The 27066-nt window shown below is 37.3% G+C and overlaps 1 protein-coding gene across 2 annotated transcripts; it reads right to left on the bottom strand.

Moving 5' to 3' along the window:
* Positions 1-675: 675 nt before the first annotated feature.
* On the bottom strand, positions 676-24907 carry IA-2 (tyrosine phosphatase IA-2). Of its 2 annotated transcripts, XM_074087705.1 has the most exons (23): positions 24415-24907; positions 18195-18278; positions 14524-14577; positions 13912-13975; positions 13491-13625; positions 13088-13175; positions 12422-12548; positions 11794-12327; positions 11558-11704; positions 11128-11280; positions 10312-10408; positions 10000-10089; positions 9846-9925; positions 9133-9200; positions 8835-9056; positions 7670-7818; positions 7368-7422; positions 7027-7248; positions 6251-6448; positions 5792-5958; positions 4533-4586; positions 3343-3520; positions 676-2682 (listed from the first exon to the last, which is right to left on the bottom strand). In XM_074087705.1, exons 2-23 carry the CDS (start codon positions 18271-18273, stop codon positions 2557-2559), a joined length of 3087 nt encoding a protein of 1028 aa, XP_073943806.1. In that variant the 5' UTR covers positions 18274-18278; positions 24415-24907; the 3' UTR covers positions 676-2556. The 2 variants fall into 2 exon arrangements, with proteins under 2 accessions (XP_073943806.1, XP_073943807.1); XM_074087706.1 differs by lacking the exon at positions 11128-11280 and having other exon boundaries at positions 24415-24906.
* Between the last annotated feature and the right edge of the window lie 2159 nt (positions 24908-27066).

Consider the following 27066-nt stretch of genomic DNA (forward strand, 5'->3'; position numbering starts at 1 on the left):
CTATGTTGATCCTTGGGGTTCAAACTACCTATATACCAAATTTCATCAAAATCGGTTCAGTGGTTTCGACGTGAAAGCGTAACAACCAGACAGACAGAGTTACTTTCGCTTTATAATATTAAATAGTAGGTACGAGTATAAAGTGTTTACATATATACATGTACCTGTACCTACCTATTGTATAACACTTTATTAAACACCGTCGCAAAAAGAGGGGTATTATAAGTTAGACACCAATGTCTGTCTGTCTGTAGCATCGTAGCTCTCAAACAAATGGACCGATTTTAATTAAATTTAAATTTTAAATGCGGTTTTTTTTACGTGAAAGCGAGTTTCCTTGCACTGGTGCTCAGCTATATTTTATTAGAATCAGTTCAGCTGTTTTCGACAGGGCCGGATTTAGGGAAGAAAATAAAGAAAAGAGGGGACCCCACAATTGGGACTTCGGAATTTCTTTTTTCCTATTCCGACGAGTTAACACTATTAAACAACTATTCATCTATATTCAGGCAATCAGTAAAATATTAGGTGGGGGGCGGGGGTCCCCTTTCTTTCTTGTCCCAAGGCCTCCACAGCTCTAAATCCGGCCCTGGTTTTTGAATGTGGAAGACATGGAGGAACAGGAAGTGGACATAGGAGAAGAGGCAACTACCAGTAGGATACTAAATTGTGTAATACCCTAAAACAATTTAATAATCAAAATCCAATGTTCAATCATCCACATAAAAACTACATATAATTTCATACAGAAATACGGTTAATATATTTTCCCCTAAATCTAATCTACATTTTTAATTTCGTGGGTAATATTTTTTTTACATTTTCCATTTCAATAAATATAATCTTACATAAATATCATATATATAGATACGTACTAGTGATCTATAGTTTTAGCTACTTTCTGTAAATACTTATTTTGATTTCGTTTCTGATTAAACATTATCAGGTATTCCGTTAGTTCAGGATATGGTTCGGCCGGGGACATCACATGTCCGCTCTTACGAGTTTATGCAATTGTAAAATCGCTTGAAGATTCATCCTTTAGATAAACAGATAAAGGTATATAATTAAGATTAAGAACAAACGGAAACAACGCTAGCAGTCATCGATCACCGACCAGGGGGTGTAGCCTTCAATTAGGTACGAACCTATAAGCGCTTACCTACATTTAAATCGGAGAATATTCTCCGGCATAATTTTTCAGCAATTCGTTTTCTACCTATCTCTTTACTTGTACATTAACCGGCATACACCACTCACAGTAAAAAGCATAGACAATGCGATAAGTCCAACGATAAAATATTAAATTTACTTACTTACACATAATGACTAGTTCAATTTAGACAATGCATCCCATGCACAGTTAGAATAATATTTTTTGTATTTTTTAAGATAAAGATCAACATTTGATTAAATATATCCAAACATTCGTATCAAATATGCAAGACTGTTAAAAACTGCATGATCCTATTTGATTTGGTCGACTGTGTCTCCATAGATGACGTAGTGTCTAAAATTGGACCTATGCCCCTGATTTGGAAACTAATTAGTCGCAAATGAATTAAGGACATTTTAGACACCACAACAATTGACCGTAATATATTTTTTAAAACAAAACATGATAACGAAGGTAACATATAGAATAATTATATTATAATATGTTCTATAAATACTTAAGACATAGTTCTAGTATGTACTTAACCTCTTTCAATAAAATATAGGACCAAGTGTTTAGTATAAATACCTGTTTCAATGGCATATACAGTATTACTTGTAAATACAAGTATAACGACTGCGGATTTTAAATTTAATAGTATATACCGTCCGTATGTAAAATAAACAAGCAATTTTTTATAATCGTTAAATAATTGATGCACACTTATGCTTACGAAAATACGTATCTTGCAGATAAAAAGCTGTAAAAAAATAAATGCCAAGTTGGGAACAGTACTCGCTATTGGTATTTGGTTCTAAGCATTTCGTGATAAAATTGCCGGTATGGCCTAGACGGCTTCACTAGTTTATAACTATAGTTAAAAAGTACGTTTATGATCGCGTCAGGCTTGCAAGATTGCAGTTATTGTCGTCAAGGTTGAGAATTTCGGATAGACATTTTGTTTTAAGCCTAAATAAATAAACGGATCGGTGTTAAACAGACGAATCGGCGAAATTCTCAGCCTGGAAATAGAAACACACATTAAATACGATGAGTAATATAAATAAGGGAGCGCTTAAAAACTACATACGGCCTTTTCAAGAGGGAGGGGAGAGCTGGGTCATATGAGAGTATTATTTTCGATCAGAATAGAACTTTTTTTTTTACGTTACATATTAAGTAATTTCGTTTAACTAAAAAAATATGTATATGTATTGTCTAGAACAAAAAGATCGCAAACACCTCACATTTCTTCTTGAGAAAAGATGATAAAAGTCAAGCAGAGATCCTACCTGGAGCTACAAAGAAGGATGTAGAGATTTGAAAATTCGAAAAGAAAGGGCAGGTTACGTAGTTAATGAGCGCTCCTCAATAAACGTAACAAGAAGCAAGCGTTCTGTTCAGTTGTTAGGCTTCTCCTTCTCGGAGGCTTCTTTCTCTTTCTCTTTGTCCTTTTCCTTGTCCTTGTCCTTTTTCTCTTGCAGTTGTTGGAGCTGTGCCGGCAGAGCTTTCAGTATCGCGTGCACCTGGAAAACGGCGAAAGTCAAAATAGAATGTGAGCAGTATGATTTTTAATTATTTTTAAAAAAGGAAGAGGTACTAAGTGTCTTGCACTGTATTGTATGTCTTTTTTTGTTCCTGTTTTTTGTGTGTGTTCACCAATTTTTTACTGATTAGTAGGGCACACACGGAAACATATTTACATTTATTTATTTGGTAACAAATTTAATACCTAGTTTTTTAATAAATCCATAGACATCTTTTTTATACCTACTTTATCTATTTAACGGTTTGTCATGCTTTGCCAAATCGCGAGTGCAAGTCGTCATGATTCATGATGTCCTCGAATATCATTAAAGAATTGAACTAACTTGTCTCTATCTTCTGTTAGTTCTGTCCACATATTTAGCGTTAGTTTATCTGCGCATATTTTAGAGCGAGATAGTTTGTCAAGACTATTTTATTGAATACCTACGTCGCTTAAGCCGAAGGTTGCAAATACTAACTAATTTCGGTTGGACACATGTGTTTACTTATCTACTCGTTGCCTATAAGAAGCCTACACGCTTTAGTTTAGTTTGAGACTAGGTCAATTGTTGTCAATTGTCCGATGATCTAGTTATCTACAAACACACAAAATCAACGTTTCTGTTAACAATATTAGTGTAGATATAGATGTAAATTACCTCTTCTGCGACAGCCATAAGCACGAACTCGAACTGCTGTTTGGTGGCCACGGTGCGCGCGCGCTGGTCTCGGATGTGCTCTAGAGTGGCGGCGATGTCGATCTCTTTGGCGCCCTTGGCCATGCGGTTCAGCACCATGTCTATGAGGCAATAAGTGCCAGAGCGGCCGGCTCCGTCACTGAAATATGCATTAGTGGGTTTAAGTTTAGTATTTTTTAACAAATACGTCATTGCAAAAACAAAGGAAAATAGAAAAACTAACTCCTCCTAAAACCTATGTTTACAAATATCACTCAATTTGATACTATTGATGATGATGATGATGATGTCCTGCATGTCGTGTCCGACAAAGACGAAACTTTAGGCTTGTTTATTATGTGCCCTAATTATTAGGCAGGGTGTACATAACTATAAAACTGCCGACCGGAAAATGTTAAGTAAAGCACTTGACACACACACACACACACACACACACACACACACACACACACACACACACACACACACAGCGACAGCTAAGTTCACAAAATGGTTAAATCTGGTGAAATAGTTTTTTGATTTCTCTAAAAATATTATCATTTCATCAGTATTTTTATCTGTTTTTATGTAGATACGTGACTACTATCTTTCGATTGTCCTAAATAGTCTTAAATTCTTAATCAATACAATTAATTAAACCTATAGTCTTATGATGTGCTTATCTTATTTTATCAGGCTATACAAGTAATTTACTATAGGTAGAGTCATTCACGATGACGCGTGCCGTGGTTCTTATTACAATGACATTAATGTTTAATTTTGACAAAATTACGCGTCTTCGTGGATGGCACTAGGCATATCATTATTCTTGTTATAGACGGATCCTGAGTATATTAATTTGCATTCGTCAATCTCGACCATGTTTTCCTTAAGATAACATCAAACCTATGCTGGCGTGTTGATGGTACTGTCAAAGATATCATTTACTGTACCGACGTAGCCATGTCACAGGCATACGATAAGATAAAATGTAATGCAGATCATTGTGACACTGCAATATCTTTATTGTTCATCATCATCATCGTACCAGCCATAGGACGTCCACTGTTGGACATAGGCCTCCCTCGTGATTACGTATACGTGTTACGTTATATGTCAATGGTCATGAAATAACACGTGTAAGAAGTATCACACACAACACAAATACTAACCTGCAGTGAACGACGATGGGGCAAGATCTTCCTCTGTATGACTTGTTAACCTTCCTGAAATAAATGAAAAAGTGTTTTTCGGTCAGTGTTATAATAAAGAATTAACGTCACACAAGTTCAATAAAGGTTGTGAATAACTCATTTTATTTAAAGAGTAATAATACTGGCCAACTTCTCTGAATATTTTTTTATCAAAATAGCCATAAAATTCAATTAAAAAAAACATCAACTTTTTTTGAAACTAAATGCAATTTAGGCCACCAATCAAAAAAATAGATAGTATGGTTTTAAAAAAATGCGCTCAGTTTCTACCCGTACTTTCGAACCAAGTTTTTTAAAATAACTTATTTTTTCCGTTTTCCGTGATTTTAGTAATAAGTTATTTTACTAATACTTGGTAGAAGATCCGTTGAAGAATGAACTGAAACCTTCACCGAACTGGTTAATGGATAATACTAATAATACTTTTGTATTTTATATTAATAAATTAAGGGGCTGTTTCACCATCCATTGATTAGTGTTAACTGGTGGTTAGGTGTGATGCCGTCTCCATCTATTCGAACAAAACAATAGAGACGGCATCACACCTAACCGCCACTAATCAATGGATGGTGAAACAGCCCCTTAATATGTTAATAAATATATTGCGACTGGGTTGCCTAAAAAAATTCAGAATAGAATTCTTTTATTTGCTATAATATCTACTTATAAACGTAGTACAGGGTCAGTATTCAGTCGGTGAACGACATACAAAAATTCTACATACTTTATAAATTTAAATTAAATTACATCATGTGCATATAGTAATGTCAGTGTTTAAAAAAATACAATATATACCAATTATATACCAGTCAGAAGTGAAAAAATAATTAAAAAATCCTTTTTTACGAATTTTATTACCTACTAATCGAAAGTATGAAGCCTATAAAATGTATAGATAGGTAAAGGTTGGGTTGCCTATTTTGCTCATGGCATACCTACGGGTTGGCAGGTTTTTCTAGTTTTTTCACCCATTAGTATAATAAATTAATCTTATATCGTATATGCGCTATTTCACTGCGAATTATGATGGTTTAGTTACCTAGCTGCACTAAATCTGATTCGAATTTGCATGACGGTTGTAGGTTTTTTTTTACTTCTGTTGAATTTATAAATAGCTATATTTATTAACATATTTAATATAATATAAAATACTTTTCATCCATTAACCAGTTCGGTAAAGGTCGTTCTTAAACGGATCTTAAACTTTAAACACTGACCTCCTAAACTCCAAAAGAGCCTTAGTGGAAGCCGGGACGCCATTCTCCAGCCAGGATAGGAAGTGGAACTGGGTAACCGTTCGCGTTTCGCCGGTGCGCTGGTTCTTTAGGTAAAAGCTGCGGACCAGATAGTCATCGCACCAGATGTGTTCGCTTACCAGGTGCACCTAAAATTGAATTACGATTATCATTGGATTGCTTTGGTTTAGGAAATAATAATTCGCAACAGGCTTATTAAACAAAAGTAAGGCTGCTTTCATTTTTGGACGCTAGCAGCACAACAGCTCAATCGCTAGAAGACTTGCTGCGCACGTGCTTTGATGCGCCCTATGCGCCTTTATCCAGGTCCAGCCTTCATTAGACGCAGCTTTATCTAGGTCATCCGTCCATCTCGTTTCCCATAAAACTAGCAGGTTGCAGCAAAGAAACGTTTATTTATCCTGCTTTAAACCTTCTCACCTCGTAGATATGGTAAAGCTCTGAGCCTTCCTCGGGCCAGTACCGGTGGCACAGCTGTTGCCCGTTTTCCGTCAGACGTGTCAACATCACCATGACTACGCTGCCCTGCTCCCACACCATCTGCCAGAAGTCTGGGGCCGTGTGCGCCAGCGGGCCCGCTGCAGCGATGTAAGCTGGATTGCGGGGGTCGTGGTCCGTCTGGAAATGTTTTTTCCCTTACATCTACTGCATTGTCATACGTTGAATGAATAATTAAAGGGACAGTCATTCATGACATGAGAATAGGAGCAGGAGAAACGGAGAATATCAGTCAAACGAGTGAGGTGAGATTCGTATACTTAGATGGAATTGCTGTCAAACCTATTGAAGCAATATGCCAATTTAACTATACAAGATTTTTTTCTGAAATCCACTACAAAAAAACAGGTTATGATGATGGGATTCGTACCGATTTCAGCTACAGCGGTTCTTGCTTCTGCATGGTAATTAATTTCAAGAAGTAAGTATGAGTAGGTACCTATGCCTTAAGTAGATAAATTTATTTCGACTCTAACAACACCCAGTTTGTTAACATACGCCCTTCTGGCACTAAGTTAAGTTCCCTCTTATAAAACGACTTTTGCCATGACCGTCCGCAAATATTCTTTATTTACTTACTACGATACTTCTACTAATATACGAGTACCATATCTAGCTGTTCTTTCTCTCCTATAGTGTCTCTCTCCGTTCAAAGTTCAATCACAAAGTCTAAGAATTAAAACATGATAGACACTTACTATGGTAGAAGCATTGATGTAATCCGAGCCGAGATGATTGGAAAGCTTGTTCAGGGTGACCCTGGAATGGTCGTAGGGTAGCACGTCAGCATATCTGTTCTTGCCAGCGTTTTCAGGATTGGTGGCAGCGTTGGTGGTGCAGGGCTCGGCTTCGTACGCGCAGAGAGCTCGCCACTCCTGCTCCAGGCGGTCCTTGTTGCGCAGATGGTCTTCCATGTAAGCCTAAAAGAGATGGAAATACATAATGTCACAAAACTATGATTTTTTAAGCTTGTAACAAAAAGTAAACTCGATTGATTTTACTTGATAAACTTGCTATCTGAAATTGGGACTGTACTTACCAATACCATGTGTCCGGTTGAGATGTCCATGTTCGTCAAAGCAGGTTCCTCACTCCTGTAAAATCATCAATAATTTGTTTCATGCAGTGAAAATGCTTACGATCTAGTTTTCCTTCCGATTGTAACTTTAGTTTAGCTATTTGAAAAGAAAATGTGTTACAACTTTTCAATGACAGTGTTGCCTGCCATGAGATTTAGATTAAGAGGGGGAGAGCATATGGTAAAAATCGTCATTGCCTTAGAAATAGAAACCACTATCTATACTAGTGACTATGTAGATGTAGATACAGAATGATTCTAACCAGGAGGAAGTGCTAGATCGTGTGGAAGGTGAGTTGCCGTCGGGTTCCCGTGACAGCGAAGTAATCCGCTGCGGCGGGTCGGCTGGATGCGGTGCCGCCGTCGTCTGCTGCCCCGACCATTTGCCCGACATTCGGGCACGGCACAACTCCTGAAAGAAAGATACAAGGGTGTAAAAAAGTGCTCGTAAGGCTTCGTGTAAATGGACCCACTGCATTGTCACTCGGTTATTTTTGTTGACCTGACACACTACCTGGTTTCTTGGTCACTTTGTTTCTATGCTGAACTTTTTTATTTCGGTACTTTCTTTTATAAGGCACGTGTGTGTGTGTAATAGTAGATTGTTCAACAAGGGACTAAAACAACCCATAATGACACGAGATGTTTAGCCACCCGCTCGGGGGGCTATAGTTCGAGTGGCATTATGGTTGTTTAGTCTCGCGTTAAACACTCTACTTTTCACTTTGAATGCGAGGAAAAAAAAACAATGTTCTGTTCAAAATTATAATATTACTTTTTAAAAACGTACGCTCGCTCGACTAATGGACAGGCCATCTCTTCAAAATTCAAACAGCAAAAAAATGCATTGCGCGGTTTTTTCTTTTCTTTTATTGTTTATGAAGTGACACTTTAAAAGCTTACATATTTAGCCAACAGTTTCAAAATTGAAAACTATTGTATAACTAACTGGACTATGCTTAAAATTAATTAATCCTTAATATAAATTAATAGATTCATATTCTTAATCATTAATTGTTTCACGAAAATAAATCTTGTATTTTTTTAAATATTTTTGCACACTTGTCATTTTGAGGTTATTTCCACGACCTAAAAATCCGCCATTCACAAACAACGTGTTGGCCAAAACAATACTTGAATCCCTAGAGAATAAAAGGAGCCTTAGTCCCGATATACAGAGACTAAAGTAACATTTTAAGAGCATGAGAAGTGAAAAAAATGATAATGTTACAAAAATGCTTGTCTGAGTACTTACAACATTGAAGGAAAGTAATATTCAGGCAGAGATATATACTTAGTTATACCTTACCTACTTTTTGTAGGTAGATATCATTATTTACAAAATCTAAGCAATATTAGCGACGAATCTAGGAAGTGGATACAAATTATCCAAAAACAAAATTAGTTGAATTGTAAATTCCCACTAACCTGATAGTCTCTAGTAGCCTCCGCGTCGATTTCAGCAGCTGAAGACAGTCCTTGTACTTTCCTCTTGCCATTGTAGTCTCGTTTCAGAAGCACCAAGAACACCACGCTACCCACCAGTACTACTGACAAGCTGCCAGCCAAAGCTAGGAGGACTCGTCTCTCTAAACCAAGGAACTGTGTATTATCAGGGTTCTTCACGTGCTCTATCACGGGTCGCTTGCTCTATAAAAGTAAGTATTACAATGAAAAACCTATTGCTAATACTTTGCTTTATTCAAATAACGTTAAAGAAACTTACCCGATCTCCTACACCAGTGGACAAAACTTGAACTCCTGTCGCGTGACTTAATTCATCCTTGACGTCATCTGAAATATACATGTACTTGAAAAAAGCTACTAGTAGAAGATCCGAACTTGAAAAGATCTTCACCGGTCTGATAATAGAATGAAATGTATTTTTATAATAAATTTAGTATTTTAGAAAACGTATTAGAAATGATTTTGCTAAAAAATCCTGGACAGGCAGTTTTTTTATTTTATTTTTAATGATTTTTAATTAAATGCAGACAACCCTATATCAACGTGTTCACAATAAAACAGCGCTTACGTTGATATACAATTTGTTCTATTATCTAATCAAATGAATAACTGGCATCGACATAATAACTGGTTAAGTTTATACCTGGCAACCCAGTAGTTCGTCCAGGTAAACAATAGCAAACCCAACGTCTACATATTCTATATGTATTATACTTTTAAGTTAATGTAAAATTGTCTTATAATCTCGATGATGCAACAAAAATTTATTAAAAATCTTTTTTTTTTATAATTAAAAATAGCCTGTCCAGGATTTTTTAGCAAATCCATTTCTAATATATTTTCTAAAATACTAAATTTATTATAAAATACATTTCATTCTATTATCATACCGGTGAAGATCTTTTCAAGTTCGGATCTAAGACTATACCTTCAAAGGAATTAATGAAAGTAATGTGGAATAACGATACTAACTAATGCGCCTTGCTACAGTAGCCGCATTCCAGCCTTTTTTATTCGGCTCCACTTTAAAAGTAACCTCGCTGGGATCAACTCTGTAAATAAATATCCGGTTACATATCAAGGTGGAGAATGGTAAGTACATAGATAAAAAAATAGAGTAAATTACCGTGGATTTGTAAAAGTATTTTTTTCTAACCCAAGAATGTCTTGAATCTGTGAAATAAATGCGATGCCTTCCTCCCAGTTTTTGAAGACTCTGGCAAAAGAAACAACAGAAATAATGGTTAAAACAATAATGCATCTGACAAAAATATACATTGTTTTGCATAAGGCTGCGCCAAGCGGAGCGGAAATGTGCAAATTTACCCAATCAGATTATTTGAAATAGGTACACTTCCTGTCTTCGCTCCCCTTGTAATGTCATGCCGCCTCAATGGAAGCGCAGGCACCTATCATACAACTGCCCTTAGGTACATACCTGTTGTTAAAGAGAACGAAGGCGTAGGATGGATCATAATCATAATCATTATGGTCATGAACACCTGTATATTTTTGTGCACTAGGCGTGCCGTGACCTGAAATAAAAATAATAGTAACGACTCATACAATGCGTATAATTCAATAAGTAAAGATACACCGATTAGGAATAAAACCATGCAAAGTCAGCGCAGCACACAAGTCCACGACAGTTACTTAGATAGGTATTTTTGTTGTTATGTAAAACTAATCAGAGCAAAGAATTATTTTATGATAAATTCTTATTTTACCACCCCACTCCTTGAATACTACAGCCATTTCAATCAAGTAAGTACCTTGCACAGCCGTGTTCTATAAAAGCGACAAATAAAATAAAACATCAATGAAACTTGCTTACAGAACTAAAACATTCAACATTGTGAGGTAAAACTTAATGTATTTATGACCACACCAATGATTTCCGATGATAGAGCAACGAGAATAGCCAAAAATCGTCCGGTGCAAGGAAATACGTCATGGAATGGTAAAAGATTTGCGAAAACACAACATTTAGTATACACATAGTACGAATATTGGAGGACCCACAGGCTTGAGTGTCGAATAAGAAAACAGGGTGCAGCTGCAAAAGTAGGATAGGTAACATTTAGTGCGGTGTTCTAGACAAGACGAAGAAGTGCGTTTAATCGTATAAAAATCATTGATTTTTTTTCTCAAATGCAGCATTAGCATTTTTAAGGAATATAGATTGCGTTGTTCAGTTTGAGAGAACAGCGATAAATCTAACACAGCTATCTCAGGCCATCATCGTGACACTAACCTGTCACTGACTTATTCTGGTACAAATGCTTTATGGCTTTCGCGTCCAGGCGAGGCCCGGGCTTTTTAACATCATCTCGTTCCCTACGCATAAATCCCCATTCATTACTTAGCAAATCTCGGAAGTCCTCGGGATAAAATTTGGAATTTTCACCTGAAACATCGTCGGCATTTGAAATACCTTCGGTCCGATCGACAGTTGCTGACTGTCGAGCTTCTTGGACTAGGAGGGCTTAATTGGAATTGAACAGCCACAAATGAAATGAAAATATTGGTCAACTGAAAATACGTAAACTGAGAAAGATGGAATCTTTCAACAAGATGGAGTGAAATAATGTTGCTGCTTTTCCTACAACGCATACAAAGCAAGGAAGCAACAAATTTTGTATTTTTACAAACAAATAGGTTAAATAATGTTTTCGAAAGCTTACCTTGCAAGTCGTCAGCTTTGAGAGGACCTCCTTCGGCGTAAAGAGCTCCTCGTGGCTTCAATTTCGAATCAATTATTTGACGCCAGTAATTCATCAAGTAATCCATATTTTTTGAATGCTTGACTTCTGAATCCTGTGTACTAACATCTGTGGTAACAAAATGAAAGGATAGATATAAATACATATTCGTGAAAATCTAACTTTTACCGTTGGTAAACTTTGTCCAGTTTGGTTACCTTTTAGAATGTAGGGATCCAGTTCTCCACTACCTAAATCGATAGGCATCTCTTCCAAATCGTCAAAATAAATCCTTTGTTCGGGTATCTCATTGCTTGGGTTTTCATATTCGAACGGAAAATTCTTCTCTGCGAAGCTTTGTTTGTATTTTTCCAAAGCGTTTGAGCGTACCTCAGCGTCAAGAGGTGAAACATTGTTTCCAGTGATATACTCGGCTGTGAAGGGTGGCGCCTTCGTTTTAGTTTTTCGAAAGTGAGCTCCGAGACGCTCTTCATCTAAAGCTGCATCGGGATTGGTTCTGAGCATGTCAGCTTCAGGTAAAGACTTTTTTATTTTTTCCACAATAGCGCTCGCGTATGAGTCAGAATCATCAGCTCTAGCTTTATGAGCTGCTCTTATACGTTCTCTAAAGCCTTCAAATGGCAAAATGACGGGGGAATCGTCTTCTCCATTCATTAGCATTAGCTCACGCAATTTATCGCTTGGTGTTTCTTCAGCTGAAATGCCTTCATCTTCGTTTATAACAATTGGTCCTATTGATCGAAAATTGTATAAAGTTGTAATTAAATAGTTGAAATTTTTGTGAAATAGCCATCTTGAAAGTTTTTGAAATGGTTACAAACATACCTGTCGGATTGAGAAGTTCAGCTGCTTCTTCTTCAGTCAATGGTGGGCTGTAGACCTCGTTGGCATAATTAGAGTCAAGTTGAGTATTTGGCGTGAAACGAACGTACGCTGTTTCATCATGCTCAGTCTGAAAGAAATTTTATTTTTTTATTAGTATCGTATTTTTTTTTTATTTATAGGAATTTATCTCTTTATACATAAAATATGATATAATAAAACAACATAAGAACAAAATTTTTTTTTCGTTAAGTGCCTTTTTATATTCCACGACACTTAAAGAATAAATAATCATTGGGGAAGGAAGATCCTCGCGTGGGTTCCATGAACCGGAAGACGAAGCGTTGACAGGCCTCCTACTAGGTGAACTGACGATATCGCAAGAGTTGTGGATGCAAGTGGCGAGTTTTCGTTCATTGTGGGAGGTTAAGAGGGAGGCCCTTAGGGCTTATTCAACAGAGGACGTCTTCCGGTTGAAGATAATGTAATTTTATATCGGGGGTAATATAACCCATCTAGAACTACGGAACCGATTGTAAAAATTCTGTTAATAATGAAATGCTACAAGTACATGCTAACTCTGATTAACGTAGACAGCAAATCGCAAAGTTCTCGTGGGACTCAGAAACAATTAACGGCAGCAGCAAATATAAAATAATTATGTCTTACGTCTTCGTCGCTAGTTTCAAGGTCATTGGAGTCAATCTTGGGATCCACAAAATGATCGCAAATTTTTGCATTTACTTTGGCTGGATCGCTGAAATTTCACAAAACTTTAATAATAACTCTCTTAGACAAGACACAAGAAGAAGTAGATAACTAGAAACTGGATAGTGTCTCTTTACAAATCATATTGTAGGTAGTTGGTTTGGTAGGTAGTTATTGTTGCACTGATAAAATTGCTAAGAAGAAATTATATAGTATTGTTATTTAACAGACACTGTAGTGCGAATTTCAGCTTCCCAGAGTGTTCCGCACCGCATGTACGTATGGTCCCAGCGGTAGCCGCACACCGCCAGCCTCTGTAGCTACGGCTCTAACCCTGTGAGCTACCGGAAAGACAGTTACTGACAGTTCGCGGCGCAGCGTGTACAGCATGGCTTGCAGCACGCACTGCGTGTACGCATGCTCCCAGCGGTAGCCACGCGCCGCCAGCCGCTGCAGCTCAGACTCGAACCATTGCAGCTGCTCGGAGCTCATGTCGTACCTGCAGCGAAATAACTTTTGGTTAAGGTTGGATTTACCGCGTTACTGCTTCTAAAAGGTGGCAAATACAGCATATAGCAGTGCAGCAGCTGCATACATGTAATGTAAAATAATTTGACTGAAATCTATTGTAAGGCAGCAAAAACTAATTTTAAAGTTAACAAATCACATCAATCATCATTATTGATCTATTCACGGTAAATTTAATTTTAATGTCATCAACTCAATTTAAAGTAGGTAGGAGGGATAATGGAAGGTAAACATCGAAGTTGATGCTGTAAACTCACTGATAAAGGGCACCTTCGTCCGCTTCGCTTTCGTAGATCGGTATACACTTGCCGAAGGCGAAATCTATAAAAAAAAGATCTCGTTGAAATTATATTCGGGTTAACTTATACGGCCGACTTGCTTCTTGGCTCAGCATTCATAAGAAAAGTTCAGGCAAGTTAAGGCACCTACCTACCAAGAATAAAGCTTCATTTGAACGTTTGCGAGATATCGTGCGAGTTTGGTTCCAATGCGGGGCCACGCGGCAAGGAATTCATAAGTGATCGATCATCGACGGCAATGTACCGGAACCGTATGATACTCTTATTTCTCTTCTCACTCCATCAAAGTAAGTTTAGAAAATAAGTTTTCCTTCCTGAGTCATTCTTCAATTAAAATAGGTAGAGGTACCTAGGTACTTAATTAAAGTAACGGGCAGTACCATATTTTGAAAATTATATGGTCTTAGGGAATTTAGAAAACAGTCGTAAGAGAGGAAATTTTGTGTTATTTCTATTCGTAATTAACAATAATATACAACACGTTCCATGTTTGCCAAATTTATTGGTTAACACGGCTTATTTAGATTGACTTAGTTAAGTTTCCAGTAATTTTGTAAGGTTTTTACTCACCATCGTAACACCACTCCGCGCCTTCTATGCACAAGGTTGAGCTGAACAAACAACCTGCCGAAACATTAAAATAAATAATTTGTTTAATAACAATGTATGATGCTGGCTGATGACGATTATTCCAATGTTTTGCTAGATAAAAGATGTCAGACCTACTCGTAGTTCTTTATGCTTATTAGCCTTATGCTACGAACAAATATAGGCCTTATGTGCATATATTTTTATGCTACTTCAACTTTTTTTTTATTCGACTGGATGGCAAACGAGCAAGTGGATCTCCTGATGGTAAGAGATCACCACCGCCCACAAACATCTGCAACACCAGGGGTATTTCTGATGCGTTGCCAACCTAGAGGCCTAAGATGGGATACCTCAAGTGCCAGTAATTTCACCGGCTGTCTTGCTCTCCACGCCGAAACACAACAGTGCAACTGCTGCTTCACGTCAGGATTAGCGAACAAGATGGTGGTAGCAATCCGGGCGGACCTTGCACAAGGTCCTACTCCCTGCTAAATTTGTAATAATGTTATGTTGTTGGAGTTCTTACTTGAATACATCAACTCGTCATACATTTTACAAACAATCGTGACTAATGAAAGATTAAATATTTATTGAAGCCTCTGAGTCCAACCTTCAAACACCTTAACACAACTAAGAAAAAACATTTTATTTCCAAGGAATCCAACTGAATTTTTAACATAAGTATTTTTGCAAAGTTCTTCTTTCATTAGCGGTACTCTCGGGTAAATATTGACGAAAAAGAATGAACCGCAAGCAAAGTTTGTTCAAGCCCTCTTGAGCTGAGTTATTTTTACCCGCTCATCGATCGAACTCCTACTTGATTGAACAAGGGTCAAAAGTTTCAAACTGTAATCAATGCCCTTTAACATCGCTGCTCATTAATTTGTTTACTGGGTTTATCTAAACATTTTCCAATGGAAATGGTAGGTAACTGAAAAATAGATACTCTCTGATGTTTAACTTCGTGTTGAGCACGAGTTAAATCTACTTTGGGATTCGTATCCTATCATAATTATCCTACTATGTTTTAAATGAGAAAGTTTGTAATGATGTTTACGTTTACGCAATAACGGCCGACGGAATTGGATGAAATTTGGCGCACACATGTTTATTACCTGGTACAGTCACCAGCATCAATATCCGCCATAACCGGACTCTCAGATATTGGCGCTGGTGACTGTATCTACATATAGGATACTTATTATTCCGCAGAATAGCATAGTTCCCGCGGGATAGCAAGAAACAAAATTCTTAACTTAGTAATAATATAAATTGTATTTATTTGTCCCTGAGTATGTTTTGGTACTTTTATCTTGTGATCCTAGTGGCAAGTGAAGTGAGGTTGAGTAAGTGTCATTAGGTAGGTATTTTGGTTGACAACCCGGTTCAAAAGAAATAGTATTTTAAAGTCAAATGACGAATGGGAGATGTGGGCGAGAGCTGAAAATTTAGGCAACCCGATGTGAAACGAGTTATTATTGCGGCTCCCCACTATACGCTAGCTAGTCATTTCGTTTTGTGTTCTTTCCTTCTATGTCTGGTACCAATCGGCTCTTGTTTTTAACCCTCGACGCAAAAAAATGTTATAGGTTGGATCGCTATGTGTCTGTATGTCTGCTGTGATATCGTAGCTCGCAAATCGATTTTACCCTAAAACTTGGCAGCGTATCTAATAAGATACATAATTTTAGATCATCTTTTTGTATTTTTTTTGGTTATTTTTGTTAGCTCTACAAGAATCCAACGAGGTTGGAATTGAGTACACTTGTCTCACCTTGCTTTCCTTGTAAATTTGATATTTACTACCCTCCTGATTTTTTTCAAATTTTTCCACTAAACAGTTTAGATTTTAGAGACGCTCAATTTCAATGAAAACTTGCACTTTCAAGTTGAATATTTCGCAAACAGAGCACTGAATTGAAAAATTGTCTTGGCAGTCCCCGAATGGTTTTAAAAGACCTATCCAACGAAACCCCACACTATAGGGTTAGTCGAGGAAAAAAAACACCACACGCGCTCACTCACTCACACGCTCTTGACGGTTTTTTCTCTGTATTTAGGTACTAATTGAATTGTTCAGAATTATTATGACCATTGACCATTTAAATCTTCCTGAAAATTTACTGTTTCGGTGGAAATAAAAATTACGATCAGTATTGGATTTGTCAATAGGCCGTGGCCTAGCGGTGGCGCATCCAAAGGCAAGTAGCGCCACCGTAATCGATCTCCATCTATCTTGTTTGTGTTCACGTAACATTCTTTTGTAAATAAATACCCGAGGTGCCACTTGCCCTAAATACCGGCCAGTAAACTTTTGATGTTCGTATTTCAGTATGTTTCCTCATCTACGTAGCCCCATACCTACTGTACTTGTTTAGTACGCCGCTCAGGCTCAGCTTACAGCTTTGTAGGCGTACCTACCTACTCACTTTTGGGAAATGAGTTTAACACATTCGCTGCCGCAATCGCTACGCGCGCTTTGCAGCGATAACTGCCTACGAACAGAGAACTCCCCTAGCGGGTTCTTGGCACTGAATGTGAGCCACTTGTGAGTAAAACGTATTCAATTTCAGTACCTACGCGTGACTGGTTTAACACTGAACGCCAAAGTAGATACCTACACAGCAGTGGCAAAGCGTCCACTGAACCTCAATCCCACCGGTTTCCCCAATATTTCAAAATAGAACAACAAGACATAGGTATTGACATAATTTATGAAAGATGTAAGCGATCTTTGCTTTGGCTTTACCACAAAAATATCTGACGCCACGCCACTGCTACACAGTGACGTCGTACAATAACAGCACGATTCCCACCGAGTTGCCTAAAAGTTTCATGTGACGTCAATGATAAAAAGTAAGACACTTAACTCACGCTTCTCTTGCCTAGAACAAAAATGTTCACTTTACGCCACTGATACCACTTAGTCTTTACGAAAGCGTTTGTGCGTGGGGTATTTTTAATTTAGAAAAATTTGCTTACACTTAATAAAATAAAATTATAATAAAAAATTGAACCGACTACAAAAAACCATGAAAATAATTTTCTACCAGTCTGAAGTCGGTCGGTGCCTCAGCACGAGCCAGCAGGAGTGGACCTAATAGTCATCTGCCTCACCTACGCACTTTATATCGGGCTTCAATCACTCCTACTGGCTCGTGCTGAGACACCGACCTACTTCTGACTGGTAGAAAATTATTTTCATGGTTTTTTTAGTCGGTTAAATTTTTTGTTATAAAATTATTATTTTTTCGCGCTTTTTAATGTAAATAATGTAAGATACAATAGTTTAATATCAACTGCTCGTCACCTTTTACGAAAGATTGCTTTTTCCGATGCAGAGACGTTCATTATTGCTTCACCACCCGTTTTACCATATGCATTACGAGGAGCATAAATTCAACCCTTGAAATACTTGTTATTGAGTAGTAGCTCCGATGGTCAACTGTGGTCTTCATGATCAGTTCCACTTAACCAAATGATGATTTTCAAGAGCAAATGCACGAGTTAATACTAAATATATCCAATTTACTATAGGTGTCCCTACCTACAAAGAAAATTTTTGCCTGGCTTTTTTATTTTTGATTACGGTCATAGTATGATACAGTGTAATGGGAAAAGACCTTTAAACTGATTAATAATTAGTTTACCTATGTTTCCGTCGGCGCGGGAGGGCGCCAGCGTGCACAGCAGCGCCAGCGCCCATAAGGCTGGCCGCTGGCGGCTCATCACATCTGCAAAGAAACACGTAAATTTAAACTAGGCTTTAACCGCGATTTCTTCCAAAGCACATAAAGGCTAGATGCCAACAAACAAAAATATTTTTTTTAATCAATGCTATAAAGAGTAAAAACAATGCATTATTTATTACATAGTACCTACTTATTAACTTCGTACAATACCTTAAGTTTCGTAAGATAACATAAATTATTCTTCATCATAACGTATGTATAAAGAACTAAACATTGTCATAACATGGTAAAATAAAAACGATTAATAACAAACTTTATTCATATTTCATACCGAATAGCAAACGCTACGTGACGTGCGACGTAGCAGCTACGAAGTTCTCATGCTACGCCCGAACGCCCGAACACGATAACGTTGGCTAAGGTGAAATAAGACGGTTTTTTTTATCATTTTCGATTTTCAAATTACATCTTTCGCTCAAAGTGTCACGTCTGAACACAAAATTTAATGAAAGTGACCTTGAAATAAAAAAGCAATCACTCTATAGTGAACTATATTCGAGTGAATCGTTGGAAATTAGCAATAACATGAATTAACTGTCTAAATAAAAATATAACTTGGAAAAACGTTAATCACATCTTCAGGGGATGCCAGTAATTAGCCATTAGTAGTAGTAGAGTTTAATAGTGGACTAACCGGTTAATGTGCGCATTAACGTTTTTCGCATAAGTGGTTAAAATCCTTACCTCAAGTAGACTGCGGTAATAAAATAGCATCAAACATACCTAACTAGAAATGTAAATGTAAAAGTTAGAAGCGGAACGAAAACTAGGTATCGAGGAATATCCGCAATGTCAATACGGTATTTGACTATTTTTTAAATTAAAACTTTACAACATAATGCTTATTATCGAATAGAGAAACAATTTTTAAGCTACCTTTACAAATAACAAAGTTATAGAGGTTTGAAATCCAAGATTAGACAGAGAAAGACATACTCGCATGTGACGTCACAAGCAAGTAGCGCCATAGTTGCTGCATAGAAAAAAGCATTTGAGAAAGAGACAGGCATACGGATTTTTCAATAAATTACTATAAATCCAATTTTCAACCGATTTAAGCTTTCTCTTTGCTAAACACCGTCTATCTACCTATATTTTCATAATAATACCTTTATAAGACATGGCAAATTCAGGAGTTGTCAAATACCGTATTCAGTATCGACAAAGAATATGCCGCTAACTTTAAGTTGAATGTTTTATTTGTTACGGATTCCATTAGCAAAACGAGAGTCAATTATTATTATTTACGTAGATTTCTATGATCAATGCAGACCTAGGTATTAAATGCAATAATCTTAAGTTTAATAATTCTTAGGTACCACCTATAAAGTCTGTCTTAAAAATTAATTTGGAACACAGCTAACTGCAAAGTGCGAGTCAGTTATTCTGAAATGCTTCTGTACATGTAGGTACGCCATTTTGAAGGTATTTGGGTAAGTAAACGTATTACACTACTGCTTAAAGTTTAATGGCCGCACTAGAAAATTACATTTCGACTTAGTGTAGGTATAGAACTGTCATGTTTAAACCAGGTTTGACGACTAAATCTAGATTTAATTTTTCCATACCTAGTTAGTTGGCCGTAAGAACCAGTCTCTATCAACTTTGGCTCAGACATTCTTTATTGTCCATAACTACTTGTAGATGTCATTCCTAAGTATGTGTGCGTGTTATGTTATGACCCCTCTTCATATATCGAACTTTGGAGGGCTAAACACAATGACGGCCGCTTAAACGACGGAATTTGAATTTAACCTTTTTTTACGCAAAACTGACCGTGATTGACCCCTGATGTTAGTGCAGATGAGGCCAAAGCCTAAATAGGTATGTTTAGGAAATAATAGGTCTAAAGCAAATTTACTATATCAACTCTCTTCATAGCTCCGCTACCACATGTGCAAATCAACTCCTTCTGCGCAATACATATTAAATGTTTTCATAAACTATAAACCAGTCCTATTCCACTTCTACACACATACCACACAAGATGCTGACGCGTTTCAAACTAGAGTTTCTTCTAAAGCTAAAGTATGTGTTACCCATACATAACCTTCCCACAGAATGAATGGCGAACGTTGTTTGAAAATGGAAGAAGGCTGCTTTCATGAAAAATAGTAGATTGTTCATCAAGGGACTAAAATAAGCCATAATGACAAGAGATGTTTAGCCACCCGAGCAGAGCGAGGGTGGCTATAGTTCGAGTGGCATTATGGTTGTTCAGTCTCGCGTTAAACACTCTACTTTTCACTTTGAATGCGAGAAAAAAAACAGTGTTCTGTTCAAAATTACAATATTACTTTTTAAAAACATACGCTCGACTAATGCAGAGGCCATCTGTTCAAAATTGAAATAGCAAAAAAAAATTGTTGCGCGATTTTTTATTTTCCTTTATTGTTTATGATTATGAAGTGAAGCTTTAAAAGCTTGCATACTTATTTAGCCAACAAAATTAAATCGTGTTTTTTTTAAATATTTTTGCACAGTTGTCATTTTGAGATTATTTCCACGCCCTAAAACTCTTCCATTCGAAAACACAGTGTTGGCTGTTTATTTAGGGGTTTCCAACGTAAATAAAAAAAAAATAATTCCTAGATAATAAAAAGGAGCTTTAGTCCCGATATGCAGAGACTAAAGTAACATTATAAGAGCATGAGAAGTGAAAAGATATGTGACGCTCAGATACAGCAGTTTCCGTGTGTTGTAGCGGTGTAACAAGATTCATTAATATGGATTAAACTAAAATGATTTTCTAATAAAATGCTTGGTAATGGCAAATATTTCGTAAAATTTAAGTTCCCCTTATTGTCAGTCGTGCTTAAAACTATGCTCCTACATCTTCTCAGTTCATTATTTATTCATTAAGTATGTAAATTATGTTCAGTGTAGTAGTTAATGTAACGTGTGTTCGAAAACACATTTCCGTTCGGGATTCTGGCACCATCGATCGAATAGTCAAACCTTATCAATATTTTTTAATCTTCAACGTACAAACGAGACAAGTACCTTAACATTGATTAAGCGCTCCAATTAAACATTGCTACAAACGTAGCTTGTACAACTAGGTATGGAATTGCTCTATCCAAGATAATAATAAGGTGGGTGGATGCTGTAAACAGCCGTCTTAAGACTTAATTAAACTCTATTTGCAAAGATTTTCCCGTCCATTATATCCCCGAGGTTTATACAACTGTATTATATTTACGTATACATTTAATAACGCCCACCTGCCAGTCTACCTTCATCTTCAATTACCAGTCGCTCGCATAACGGTGGCGTCAAAATAGATTTAATAATGTGTAGGTAGGTATTTGATAGCTATTCATTCTTTCAAAGGACATTTATTTATATTTAGATCAGTTGAGTTCCAACGTTTATATATAACGTATATTTGAAATTATTATGACTGTGATACATAATCTTAAGGACAAGTAAAGCAGCTGTTGCTTCCTGTTACAATTTGCATGTTGGATAGGTACCTGGCTATCGAAATAGATACTTATCTATTCACGCTATTGCACAAGTACCCATACAAGATGTTAATAAAATAACTGAAAACTTTAAAGTTGTTTGGTAGAATCGAGAGTAGATTCGATTGTAGGCAGGTTGGGGTGACACTCTTTCCCGGCCCGGATAACACCGACATGGAAATACCGGCCCTGTTTTTTGTGTACTCGCCCATAGAAACTGACAGGAGCTTCTATGGGCGTGTACATGAAAAACAGGGTCGGCATTTCCATCCCGGTATTATCCGGGCTGGGAAAGAGTGTCACCCGCAGGTTGTGTATTTTTAATCCTTTTTCACTGTGGCCAGTCTAAAAGTTACGAATGCGGCATTAATGCCAATTACTTTTAATGAGGTTGTATACTAAAAATGGATTGTATTATATTGTATATCTGAAATTAACCTTTAGACCGCCAATACGTTTTCATTCGTACGTGCCCGTATCGCCACCTACACCGAAACTATGTCATTTAGTCTTAATTATAAGACTGCGGCGAAGTGAGCTGGATATTTTTTGTCTTATAACTCAGACAATGGCGGTTTAAGGGCTAAACGTAAAAACCGGCCAAGAGTGTGTCGGACACGCCCAAAATAGGGTTCCGTAGCCATTTACGAAAAAATTAAGTAATATTTTTCTAAGAATTTCGTATTTTATACTTATAAACTACCTACTAATAATTCTCAAGCAAACTTAACCGTTATAGTTTTCCTTGAAAGTTTGATACACTTACTACAATCCTGATTTTTTTCAAATTTTTCCACTAACCTAAATCTAAACAGATTTTTGAGGGGGGGGGAACGCTCGATTTTAATGAAAATTTGCACTGAAGTTGAATATTTCGCAAAAAAATCACTGAATCGGAAAATCGTCTTAGCAAACCCCTAATGGTTTTAAAATACCTATCCAACGATACCCCACACTATACGGTTGGATGATAAAAAATAATCACCCCCACTTTACGTCTATGGGAGGTACCTTAAAAAAATTTTTTTTTAAATTTTGTATCGTACCATTTTGTCGGCATACTTTACATATATATATCCGTGCAAAATTACAGCTTTCTAGCATTGATAGCCCCTGAGCAAAGCCGCGGACCGGCGGACGGACAGACAGACAGACAGACATGGCGAAACTATAAGGGTTCCGTTTATTTCATTTTGGCTCCGGAACCCTAATAAACTAACCAAAAATAAAAAATGCTGTCAGGGTGTCTGAGGTTTTTGTTATTTAATTACGAGTATTAACACCTTGTATATATTGGTGGACGTTACCGCCTTTGTTATTAAAATTACTAGCAGTCATGTTAGACAGGCATCTTTTCCACAAATACCACCCTAAGGCTGCATTTCCATCAAAGATGTGCCAGGATGTGTTGCGAGGAGACAATAGAAACGCTTCATTTACCTATCCTCGCACATCACATCCCTGGTGGAAACAGCTGAGCGGAGCGAAGCTTGGTAAATGAAGCGTTTCTGTTGGTTCATGAAAAACACATTCCTCGCAACACATCCTCGCACATCTCTGGTGGAAACGGAGCCTAATTTCGACAAAAACCTGGTTGCTATTTTAATTTATAATTGAAACGACGAAGGTACTTACTCATCAACCTTGTGCGAAAGTAATTAAGGCTTCCGATTTCAAGCCATTTCGGCGTTTTGGAAATATAAAGCTGTTCTTAATTATATCGGTGGGTTATTTTACAATTACATAATAGTTAATTATTATGCCATGAACAAAAACGATACCTATACCTTGAAAAACTCACATTATTTTCACAATTTGAGTAACTATCATCATTAGGTATAATTTTATTTGAGCAGTGTTGCTAATAATTCACCAAAACTTTTGAATTAGTTACAGTATTAAGTTATAAGCCAGCATGTATTTAAATTGTTTACTTTCTTATTTTAAAACATGTGAACAAAAGCGGCAGTAGTACGTAGAGATTGCACATAAATTACACTTAGGTACCAATAAAGCATTCATTACTTTTGTTAAACATATTATTAAAGGACATAAATTGCAGGATTGCCTGAGTACCTATCCATTTGTGTTTATACCTACCTACTTGACAAAACAATTCCACAAATCTAGCGTACAGAAGTTTCACCAAATCTAAGGCACGGGTCGTGACGTATGTTGGACCCGGGCCCACTGACGTAGGCTGCCCTTTTCGGCCCACGCAATCGAAATCCACTGCTACATCAATGCGACTCAGCGCTTCCTTTGTCAACTAAAGCAAAGATTTTACCTAACTGTATACCTCATTATTCACATCCCAACAAGCTCTATAAATAGCGCGGATTATTGATGAATTAATTGCCCAATCTACAACGAAAAGCTCACTGCACAAGTAGCAAAATACGTTGATTACATCTATATTACAAGGAGTACAAACAGTAATTTACCAATCGCTTTCCTCAACGAGAGCAATTAATATCTCCACTTATCGTTTTACAGTGTATAAACAAACGCGTCCACATAATAATGATTAGTTATGGGGTCGTGTAACAGGTTTCATGGTGGTAAGCTAATGGGTAATGGCGACTTTATGTGCTACCGAAAAACCGATGTAAGCGGTCGCGCTAGTAGGTGGAAGCGTGTGTCGTACGCACCGTTTAGAGCCGCCGGCTGTTCGCGAACATGTCCGCAGGCTGGCAGTCACTTTAATTTCCAAAACAGGCACTGAGACGCGGGATCGGTCGTGGAAGTATTGCCGAGGAAGGGATGCGAAGCCACCAGCTGTGTTCTGCCGAGGCGGGCCTGCGCAGAGAGCTCTATCGATCCCGCAACCATCCATTCACATGCGGCCACTTCTCCGCCCACATAACGTTCCGATTCTATGTTATACACCAATCATCATTAGATAACGCGATATTAGCACTCAGCCTTACAGAGCCTCCATACTCGAAGCACTTCACTTGGATACTAATAAAGCGGTCGCGATAACTGCGAAAACTGCTTTGGGTGAAAAAGTATGGTTTCGGTATGGGTAGGTAACTGCTGTTTGTTTGTTACGCAGTCAATGTAAAGGCGGATTCTTTCAGTCGAGTTAAATTCTCGATTAGTGAAATACTGCAGCTAAGTTAGGCCCGGCTTGGCGCCCACGCGTCGGTTATCGCGTAAACAACGCCTGAATGCTAATGACGCTGTTACGATAACGCGCCTCGAAGCGACTCTCGAATGCTTTTGTTTAAAACTAGTACTTTTTATCCTTGACCCTTAAACCTTAAGGGAAAAACACAGAATAATGTAGTGTGAGCTGCGCTACACACACACACACTCCCATTATGTGTCATATATAATAGTCGTAGGGTTTGCTAATAAACTGTATTAACCTACTCGTCTCCCAACGCCCCACATTAGGTACAATAAGAAACAAAGTTGTCTGGGTGTGGTGTTAAGGAAGACTTTGAATGATGAAACTTAGTATGATTGGCGAGCGTCGTAGGCAACCGATGGATGCAAGCGGCGCGTTTTGGTTCATTATGGCGTTCTTAGGGGGAAGCGTTGGTTAAACAATTGAAGTCTTTCGCCTGATGTTGAATATGAATTTTGAAATTGTGCAGACAGAAAATCAAATTATTACCAATAACTATACCTGGTCAAAAAATAAAAAAAAAAAAACAGCCAAGAGCGTGTCAGACACGCCCAAGATAGGGTTCGGTAGCCCTTTACGAAAAATCAAGTCATATTTCTCTATTGATTTCGTGTGTGTATGGAATTTTCCAAGTTTAGGTATATTTTATACCTTGGGCTGCTATTTACTCATAAACTACTAATAATTCTCAAGCAATCTTAGCCGTTATAATTTTCCTAGTCAATTTGATATATTTACAACCAACCTGAATTTTCAATTTTTTCTATGGGACGTAGCTTAATTTTTTTATTTTTTTTTATTTTACCACTTTGTTGGCGTGACTGTTGTGTGTATATTCATGCCAAATTACAGCTGTCTACTACTAACGGTCTTTGAAATTAGTTCCATTTTTTTTTTATTTCTCATTCAACCCTATCGTGTCGTGTGCGTTCATCTACTTCTGTTGCTGACTGTACCTCAAAGCTACTTAGCTATAAGATGTGTGCTAGTAGTAAAGCTTGATTTTATTTAATTATTTTATTTGTCAGTTTAGCAAGCTGATTGATCTAGGCGTTTCTTTGCGGAGGTATACCTCTGTATCAGAACCTACCCCTTCTCCTCTTGCCCACCAAACAATATCCGTATCCACCACACAGAATGTCTGTAATTTTCCGGTCAACATGACATTTAGTCTGCTTATCCTCTATATAACCAAATGTTTTTTCCTAACTAGGTTAGCTGGAAGAGATCCCTTTTTAGGGATAAGCTCGCCTTTGTTCTCCTCTCTGTGTATTTGTATTTTTATTTTTATGTGCAATAAAGAGTTTACTTACATACATACATTTAGTTATAACATACGATAAATTGATAATGGCTCCACATATAATTATTAGGTATACGGTCCAACTGGTTCAACTGTAGGTACGTCAAGGTGAACAGTGCAGATCGAATTCTTGTTCTGGCCTCCTACTAGTGGAAAATCTTACTCTTAGCACGGATTTAAGAAATTCCCCTTGGGATAGTTATATTCTGGTGAGTCACGATTTAATATGGGTACCTAAAGAACAAATCATCGGCCCTTAGTGGTCTCTTTATATAGTGGTGTTATAATTTATAACACACTAATAACAGGTAGGTATACCTACTCAGTGGCGTAGCGGGGTGCGGGGGAGCGGCGGCAATTTTGAGGGGTTGGCAAAATTAATAATACTGAATTATAACTATATAATAATATTATTTCACTTTTTTTTTTTCGCACCTACGATTCGGACCATTCAGAATGAGCACGAAATTTTCCATTAATACTTATACCGTGAAATCGGGGAATCCCCTTTCTTTAATTGAATAGTATAATAATGTATCGACATCTTGTATAGTTACTATGGTTTTTTAAAACTTAAACAAGAGGGCGGCAAGATTTCCTGCCGCGCTACGCCACTGTACCTACTGTATGTACACGTATTAATGTGTAGATATACCTGTTATCCATGGCAATATTATAAATGCAAACTCTGTCTGTTTACCACTTCACGCTGACTAAGCGCTGTTTCTTTTTTGATTTAATTTGGTATGGAGATAATTTAAGATCCTGGGCGGAACATAGGATAGGTAGTATTCATCCCAGATACTTGCAGTTCCCATGGGATAGCGATAACGAATTCTTAGCAGACGAGTCACCGGCAAAAGC

The sequence above is a fragment of the Choristoneura fumiferana genome, chromosome 5, assembly GCF_025370935.1.
Source record: "Choristoneura fumiferana chromosome 5, NRCan_CFum_1, whole genome shotgun sequence".
NCBI lineage: Eukaryota > Metazoa > Arthropoda > Insecta > Lepidoptera > Tortricidae > Choristoneura > Choristoneura fumiferana.

What these genes read in the sequence shown, in the direction of transcription:
- IA-2 (XM_074087705.1), bottom strand. Translation starts at nt 18,273, where the DNA reads ATGAGCCGCCAGCGGCCAGCCTTATGGGCGCTGGCGCTGCTGTGCACG. An exon ending in CAAAGCTGACGACTTGCAAG is followed by an intron (nt 11,281 to 11,557) that starts GTAAGCTTTCGA and finishes ACGATGTTTCAG; the next exon opens with GTGAAAATTCCAAATTTTAT. An exon ending in TACTGTAGCAAGGCGCATTA is followed by an intron (nt 9,201 to 9,845) that starts GTTAGTATCGTT and finishes TGTATATTTCAG; the next exon opens with ATGACGTCAAGGATGAATTA.